At 44.8% G+C, this 9,433-nt stretch overlaps 1 protein-coding gene across 1 annotated transcript; it reads right to left on the bottom strand.

Annotated features, from left to right (window-relative positions):
- Positions 1-8,414: 8,414 nt before the first annotated feature.
- On the bottom strand, positions 8,415-8,996 carry LOC147972373 (uncharacterized). Its single transcript, XM_087524309.1, has one exon. The coding sequence runs from the start codon at positions 8,994-8,996 to the stop codon at positions 8,415-8,417; it is 582 nt and encodes a 193-aa protein (XP_087380435.1).
- Between the last annotated feature and the right edge of the window lie 437 nt (positions 8,997-9,433).

Below are 9,433 nucleotides of genomic sequence, written 5' to 3'. Positions count from 1 at the left end.
CAGGACAGAAGAGTAGTTTCATATGCCTCACGAGAACTAAAACACCATGAGTTGAACTACGCCACGCATGATTTGGAGCTAGCAGCCATAGTGCATGCATTGAAGACTTGGAGACATTACCTTATTGGAAACCATTGTGATGTGTACACGGATCATAAGAGTTTGAAGTACATTTTCACACAGAAGGAGCTGAACCTTAGGCAGAGGAGATGGTTGGAGCTTATAAAGGATTATGACATGAAGCTACACTATCATCCAGGAAAGGCCAATGTCGTAGCAGACGCTTTGAGCCGAAAGAGTTATGCTAATATCCTTGAAAGTAAGGGACTGCCGAAGGAGTTAGCAGAGGATATCATGGAACTTCGATTGGAGATTGTTCCAAGAGGTTTCATTGCAACAATGGAGGTTCAGTCTACATTGGTGGGCAAAATTTGAGAAGCTCAGAAGGATGACAAAGAGATTGCCGAGATAAAAGAGAAGATGAGCAAAGGAAAGGCCAAAGGTTTTAGTGAGGATGAGCACGATACCTTATGGTTTGAGGACCGAGTTTATGTGCCCAATAACCTAGAGATCAGGAAGTTAATACTTTAGGAGGCTCATGATTCACCATACTCGATACACCCCGGAAACACTAAGATGTATTTGGATTTGAAGGAACGTTTCTGGTGGACTGGTATGAAGATGGATATTGCTGAGTATGTAGCCGTATGTGATGTTTGTCAAAGAGTAAAGGCAGAGCATCAGAAGCCAGCATGACTGTTACAGCCTATGCTGATACCGGAATGGAAGTGGGATAAACTTGGCATGGATTTTATCACCGTATTGCCTAGAACCAAAGCAGGATATGATTATATATGGGTAGTACTTGATCGCTTGACCAAAGTGGCTCACTTTATCCTAGTGAAAACCACGTATACAAGCGCGAAGTTGGCCAAGATATATATGTCCAGGATCGTATGTCTGCATGGAGTTCCGAGGACCATCGTATCAGATCGAGGAACACAGTTTACTTCAAAGTTTTGGCATCAGTTACACCAAACTTTGGGAAGAAGGTTGGAGTTCAGTATAGCATTTCACTCGCAGACGGATGGACAGACTGAGAGAGTCAATCAGATTTTGGAGGACATGTTGAGAGCCTGTGCGCTAGATTATGGATCTAGCTGGGATGACAATTTGCCTTACGCAGAGTTTTCATACAACAATAGCTACCAAGCCAGTTTAAAAATGGCACCGTTTGAAGCTCTGTATGGACGCAGATGCAGAACGTCGTTGATGTGGGATCAGGTAGGAGATCGACAGTTGTTTGGACCAGATTTGTTCAAGGAGTCTGAAGAGAAGGTTAAATTGATTCGTGATAGACTGAAGATTGCTCAGTCTAGGCAGAACAGTTACGCAGACTCGAAACGCAAGGAGGTAACCTATGAAATTGGAGACAGAGCATATCTGTGAGTATCACCCTTGCGAGGAGTGAAGCGTTTTGGAGTTAAGGGAAAGTTAGCCCCGAGATTTGTAGGACCGTATCATGTTTTGGAACGGATAGGAGAAGTTACCTACAAGTTAGAATTACCTGAGGGATTGTCAGGAGTTCACGATGTGTTCCACGTTTCACAATTGAAGAAGTGTCATGCTGAGATGGCCGATATGCCGTTGAGAGATACAGTACCCATGGAGGAGATTCAGTTGGACGGTGATTTGAATTATGAAGAGAAGCCAGTTAAGATTCTTGAGTTTGCCAGCCGAGTCACCCGCAGCAAGGTTATCAAGTTTTGCAAAGTTCAGTGGAGCCACCATACCGAGGATGAAGCCACCTGGGAAAGAGAGGGTGATCTACTCAAAGACCACCCGCATCTATTTTCTAGCCAACCCGAATCTCGAGGGCGAGATTCATCTTAAGGGGGGGTAGGTTTGTAACAACCCAAATTTTCAATTTGGTATGTTATACATAGTTCATCCATGCATATCATATTTTTATTGCATTTCCGCTCTGCAATCCTCGAAAATCCTAAGCAACTCAAGGACCCTCGGAGAGAGTTGGGGATTTCCCGGTTTTCATATTTGATTTTTATCAAATAATGAAACGAGGATTTTGATTTTAATTATTTTTCTCTCCGAAAATGTACTTCAAAGATATGAGAGGAGATAATATGACTTCTCCAAAATAATTGAAATATTGGCGGAAAAATATTAAAACCATTTATTTGATTTTATTTGATTTTTTTGGATTTTATTTGCATTAGAAAAATTGCCCGTTTTCAAAATTGCATTTTAGGGCCAAAAAATATTCATCTCGTTCTAAATATTTTATTTAGACGGTGAAAATTTGTTTTGGCATTTTTAGATTTTCATTTTATTTTCTAGGATTTTATTTCTATCGGCGAAATTATTTTTTTTAAAACTCCCGCGTGTGACTGGGCCGAAACCCAGCCAGGCCGCCGGCCCAGCCGCCGCCGCCACCACCTCCCCGCGCACGCGCCACCGCCGACCCGGACTTGGAGTCCGAGCCGGACTCCTCTCCGCCGCCGATGCCTTGCCCCCTCCCCCAAGCAGCCGCCCCCCTCTTTATATGTCGCCGCCCCGCCGCCCCAAACCACCACAACCGCAGCCCCGCCGCCCGCGCCTCGAGCCGCCGCCGCTAGCCGCCGCCCGCGAGGCACCGCCCTGTTGCCCCGCCGCCTCGCCAGAGGTACCGCGCCAGATCCGAGACCGCCGGTTTTTTTTAAACCGTTCATTTTTTTAGAAACCCTAGATCCATTTTTTCGGTTCGCCGGTTATTTTTGTTTTTCTATTTAGCGGACGTTCGTCTTAGCGAACAATTTTCGCCCGTTAGTTACAGTTAACGAACGTTCGTTCGTTAGTCTGTTCGTCAGTTTTCTTTTTATCAGATTTATCCGCGGTTATTTTTGATCGCGATTTCTGATCCGATCTTAGTTTCTGTTTATCTTTTCGCTCGTTAGTCGGAATCAGGCAATTCAAGTGCCTAGATCTTCGTGTCGAGACCCTCTTTCTGTTTAATCAACTTGAACAAGATTTCGTTACTGTAAAATTTGACCTTAGTTCAGATTAGTAAATGGATCTTGTTTCTTTCACTGTTTGAGTTTCGTTGCTCCGTTTGATTTGATTCTTTTTGCAAACCGGAGTTCTCAAGTTGAACTTTCTGGTCAACCCCTTGTATTTGAGTTTTGCTTGTGCATTTTTGCTTGTTGCTTATGTATGTTATTGTTTGTTTGTGATAGAACACCCGGAGTGCGAAGCGTGCTACTACGAATCCCTAGGTTTTGCGGATCGTCGGCAAGGCAAGTAACACATTGATATTACTCTTTTCATACCCAGTTTTTATGCATTAGTTCCAATCATAAAAAATTGCATGATTAGGATGTCATTAAATTGTGGGTTGGGAAGTAGTTTTTGAGGTAGAACCTATTGCCCTGTTACTATCAAACCCTTGGGAGTTACTTCTACGTGCTGCTTATATTGCTATGCTATGCTATGCTCGTAGACGTGGTTCGGGCTTGAGTAAAATCCATGACAGATGTGAGGTTATTAATTAATGGTTCAACTTAAGGTGGCAACTTAAATTAACATCTGGGTGGATTGAGGCACCTGGGGAACCTAGTGTTGTCTGTTTTTTTTTGGAAATCCCGGGGTACCTGTGTGATCTTCCTATGGACCGCCACCCAGGCTCAAAGGGAACTGAGATGATTCATGCTAGAAACTTCCGTGTGCAGCCACAAGCTATTATGGGCTCTAGCATAGTTGAGTAAGTTACATGAAGCTCTTGAAGAGGTAGATCAACAGGTAGTGGGTTTTGTAGGTTTGGTATGGTCTACCCGGAGTAGAGAGTTAATGTTTCTAAAAGACTGTGTCTCGGTCATCCGTTTCTCAAACACCGTGTAGTGCGAGAAACCCAACGGAGGCGATCAAGTCTTGTGGGGAAAAGTGCGCTAACCTCTACAGAGTGTACAATCTAATCATGATTAGCCATGTCCCCGGTTATGGACAATCTTGAGTATCTAGTACTTGGTTATCACATGTATCTCATCACTCTTAATTAATATTGTTGGGTTGTTAATTACTTTAATTGGGATTGAGTTGGGGTTATCTTCTCAATATTTGTTCAACTACCATGATAGTTAAATTAAAATCTATTCCTTTGTTGTAGGAAAAAATTGGCTTTTCGCAAAAACTTTAACCATAGAGCTTTCCACCAGCGAAATATGCATGTAGTGATAGCATTATTCTGTTCTTGCTCTACTATGTTACATTACCAGTATATTCCATGTGCTGACCCATTCTCGGGCTTTAACGTATTATGTTGCATACTTTTCAGACGAGGAGTAAGGTTTGTTAGGTCGTTGCCGTGCAGCTCAGCTATGCCGTGGGAGTTGATGGACTCACTTTATCTTCCAAGCCTTCCGGTGTTATCGCATTAGATGGCCTTAAGACATATTATTGTAATAAGTTCTCTTTTGAGACATTCAATGTAATAAGTGTGTCATTGCTAGTCTGTTATAAATCCTTCGAGTACTGTGTGTGTCAGCATTACCGATCCAGGGATGACACTGAAACACAGAGACTTAACTGTTTGAGGTCAGGTCGCTACAAATATGTAGGAGCCAATATGAGCATCCAGGTTCCGCTATTGGTTATTGACCGGAGACATGTCTCAGTCATGTCTACATAGTTCTCGAACCCGTAGGGTCCGCACGCTTAAAGTTAGATGATGGTTATATTATGAATTTATATGTTTTGATGTACCAAAGGTAGTTCGGAGTCCCGGATGTGATCACGGACATGACGAGGAGTCTCGAAATGGTCGAGACCTAAATATCGATACATTGGACGACTATGTTTGGACACCGGAAAGGTTCTGGAAGGTTTCGAACATTTATCAGAGTACCGGGGTTACCGGACCCCCCCCCGGGGGAACTAATGGGCGCGCCCCTCCCCTTGAGTCCAAATAGGACAAGGAAAGGGGGGGCGGCGCCCCCCTTGCCTTTCCCCTCTCCCACTCCTTCCTCCCCCTCCATGGATTAGGAAAGGGAGGTGCAAACCTACTTGGAGTAGGTTTCCCCCTCCTAGGGCACTCCACCCCCTTGGCCGGCCCTCTTCTCCTCTCCCCTTTATATACAGAGGAAGGGGACACCCCATAGACACAACAACTGATCACTTGATCTCTTAGCCGTGTGCAGTGCCCCCTCCACCATAATCCACCTCTATCATATCGTAGCGGTGCTTAGGCGAAGCCCTGCATCAGTAGAACATCATCATCGTCACCATGTCGTCGTGTTGACGAAACTCTCCCTCAACACTCGGCTGGATCGGAGTTCGAGGGATGTCATCGAGTTGAACGTGTGCAGAACTCGGAGGTGCCGTGCGTTCGGTACTTGATCGGCCGGATCGTGAAGACGTACGACTACATCAACTGCGTTGTGCTAACGCTTCCGCTTTCGGTCTACGAGGGTACGTGGACACACTCTCCCCTCTCATTGCTATGCATCACCATGATCTTGCGTGTGCGTAGGATTTTTTTTGAAATTACTACGTTCCCCAACAGTGGCATCCGAGCCAGGTTTTATGCGTAGATGTCATATGCACGAGTAGAACACAAGTGAGTTGTGGGCGATACAAGTCATACTGCTTACCATCATGTCATACTTTGGTTCGGCGGTATTGTTGGATGAAGCGGCCCGGACCGACATTACGCGTACGCTTACGCGAGACTGGTTCTACCGACATGCTTTGCACACAGGTGGCTGGCGGGTGTGAGTTTATCCAACTTTAGTTGAACCAAGTGTGGCCGCGCCCGGTCCTTGAGAAGGTTAAAACAACACTAACTTGACGAACTATCGTTGTGGTATTGATACATAGGTAAGAACGGTTCTTGCTCAGCCCATAGCTGCCACGTAAAACTTTGCAACAACAAAGTAGAGGACATCTAACTTGTTTTTGCAGGGCATGTTGTGATGTGATATGGTCAAGGCATGATGCTATATTTTATTGTATGAGATGATCATGTTTTGTAACCGAGTTATCGGCAACTTGCAGGAGCCATATGGTTGTCGCTTTATTGTATGCAATGCAATCGCCCAGTAATGCTTTACTTTATCACTAAGCGGTAGCGATAGTCGTAGAAGCATAAGTTGGCGAGACAACAACGATGCTACGATGGAGATCAAGGTGTCGCGCCGGTGACGATGGTGATCATGACGGTGCTTCGGAGATGAAGATCACAAGCACAAGATGATGATGGCCATATCATATCACTTATATTGATTGCATGTGATGCTTATCTTTTATGCATCTTATCTTGCTTTGATTGACGGTAGCATTATAAGATGATCCCTCACTAAATTATCAAGATATAAGTGTTCTCCCTGAGTATGCACCGTTGCGAAAGTTCTTCGTGCTGAGACACCACGTGATGATTGGGTGTGATAGGCTCTACGTTCAAATACAACAAGTGCAAAACAGTTGCACACACGGAATACTCAGGTTAAACTTGACGAGCCTAGCATATAACAGATATGGCCTCAGAACACTGAGACTGAAAGGTCGAGCGTGAATCATATAGTAGATATTATCAACATAGTGATGTTCACCATTGAAACTACTCCATCTCACGTGATGATCGGACATGGTTTAGTTGATTTGGATCACGTGATCACTTAGAGGATTAGAGGGATGTCTATCTAAGTGTGTTCTTAAGTAATACTTGCAAAAGGGCCCGTGCGTTGCAACGGGAGAAAGGAATACCACATTCTCTTAATTTGCAAAAAATGTCTATAATCTGAGTATTTACAGCTACGGCCCAAACAAAAAAGGTCTTTGCCAACAAAAGCACAAGTTCAAGATTCCACATGTCTTTTATTTAAACACGGCTTGCATGTAGATTTAATACGCACAGAAAAAGGGCAAGTGATCTTCAATTTCATCTCCAATCCTAATTTTGCTAAGATGTTCATCCACAATCCGGATCAGTACCGGTATGAAAGAAAGACGGATAATGCACTGTTGATTAAGATTGCATCCTAGATAGTATTTTTTAAATGGTTACCAGGTAAAATAACATCATATTCAGATTCTATATATATTTTTTAATCAACTTCCATAAATAACATGTTAAATTTGAAGTTACGGTTTAGAAGATATGAGTATTTTAAAAAACATTTGATAAGTACTGCGGGTTGAATTTTAAAAATACCAGGGGGTTTCTATAAAATAGTATGACAGACTAAGAATACCTTTTTATTTTATTAGTAGGTAAGCATATATGCCCGTGCATTGCAACGGAAAAAGTAATTGACAAGTCCATAAAAACATATATCAATGGACACAACAACATCCGGATGGTGCCACCTCACGATAGCAGGGATGCACATGCCGAGGTTGAAATACACTCCCTCCTTTGTTTTGATTATGTCACAAAAGTCCCAAAATAATTATTAATGCAAGATTGATGGACTCCAGAAGGATTAATTCTTTAATTATAAGGTCTCCCCCTCATAGCAACAGTCACAAAATCTGGTCTTTCTTACAAACTCACTTAATTTATATTGAATTAACCATGCAAATCAAACAATTTTATTTATTTAGTGCCAGCCAGCCATGCTAGCCCAAATCCATTTAATTCCTTTGCTCCCTCTGTTCCTTGTTCTTGAATTGGCTCCCAATTTCCACGCAATTTATAAATGTATATAAATTGATATATTCTCATGCAAAGAGTCGAGGTGGGACTTTTTAATTAAATAATGAACCTATTTTCAGCACAAGTATGCTAGGTCAGCTGGTTGAGGCCTTTGGGTCATGAGTTGCAATCCCGCAAAGCACAAATATTTTTTGCTACTCCCTAGTCTGCAGAAAAAAGGATGCAGCCCTCGTGAAACTAAACATATTTCTGGTCAAATTACATATATAAATATAAATTATTTGACAAAAACACCAGGGGGGCTTAATACTGGACCGAAGTTTGGCCAAAACACTACGTACTTTATTAGTAGATAAGTATAGATAATGAGTGCAAAAATAGTAAGTTTAATCCCAATTTACAATTAAGTTTAGTGAATCAGACACCCAAGCTCTAGATAAACTTGCATGAATTTCTCTAAGAGCATCTCCAATAGGCGCCGAACGCGCCGTGCGCAAAAAACAGCTTTGCCGCGCGCCCCTCGCCTGGTTTGGCGCGGCGCGCAGCGCTAGCTCCAGCAGCCGCGCTGCAGCAGCGCACAAAAAAAGGAGCACGCGCGCTCATATACAACATTTTCGGAAGCATAGATAGTAAGATAATAAACCATAAATTGCATAGATAAAAAACGATACAAAGGTATTTTACATCAGTGCAACTAGATAGATAGTTCGAAAGCATAGATAGATAGAACCAACTAAATAGAAACTACTACGACATACATAGATAGAAACTACTCCAAGTCGCTACCATCATCACCATCATCATCCTCGTCGGTGTTGTCCGAGGTATCGAGCCATATGTCGTCCCAACGTTCATCGTATGACGTGAAGATCGACCTCCCACCTGCTTCAACAATATCGCACTGCGCATTCGCCAATGCCTTCCACCGACGCCGGTCCGCCCGCTCCACGGGGCGCCTTACTGTCCTCTCCACCCAATAGGCACGCTCGTCGGTGACGTCATCCGGGTGGCGACGGCGCCACTCCGCCATGGCTCGCTCGTCCTCCTCGGTGATAAGGAGGCGGCGGCAGCGCCGAGCGTGGTCGGCACGGTCCATGCCAGTGATGAGACGCGGCGGAGGGGCGACGCGCTGCGCCTGCTCGCGCGTGAAGACGTCCCGGAAGTTCATCTGCGACCGGGGCCTATTCAAGCGCCACGCCGCCGCGTCGTATGCGCGGGCCGCCTCGTACGCACTCTGGAACGACCCGAGGCCGAGCTGGGCGTTGCCGGACTGGATCTCGGCAGAGTACCAGCCGTTGGGGCGCTCGCGGACGCCGCAGTAGCCCGAAGAACCCCGGCGACGTGGCGGCATGGTGGCGCGGTGGTGGCACGGAAAGCGGCAAAGTGGCAAGGTTGCGAGGGGAGGGCGCGTGGCTGTGTCTGTGCACGTGGCGAGCACGGCATTTTATAGGCACGCGCGAAGCGGCGCGCCAAATCTACCACGCCGCGTGCCGCTTTCTCCTGCGCGCAGTAAGTTCCGCCACCGCTGGAGCGCGCAGAACCAGCCGGCGCGCGCTAAAACCAAATTTTACCGCGCGGGCGCGCCTTTTGCCGCACCTGTTGGAGATGCTCTGATCCATATACCTAGTTTCCATCTAAGTCTAGTTTGAATTTACCTTAGCAGCATGAAATCACTCTTTCATGGCAAACTCAGATTTTTCTTTTACACGGCCGTATATTGTCTACACATGCTGATATATGAGCACAAGCACGCAATGTGAAATGTGAATGCACGCACACTGCACTTCT

The sequence above is a fragment of the Triticum urartu genome, chromosome 5A (assembly GCF_056163025.1).
Source record: "Triticum urartu cultivar PI428250 chromosome 5A, HENAU_Tu73, whole genome shotgun sequence".
Lineage (NCBI taxonomy): Eukaryota > Viridiplantae > Streptophyta > Magnoliopsida > Poales > Poaceae > Triticum > Triticum urartu.
The sequence above is the reverse complement of the archived record's forward strand: the minus strand, read 5'-3'. Positions and strand labels throughout refer to the sequence as shown.

Coding starts and splice junctions, on each gene's coding strand:
- LOC147972373 (XM_087524309.1), bottom strand. CDS start 8,996: ATGCCGCCACGTCGCCGGGGTTCTTCGGGCTACTGCGGCGTCCGCGAG.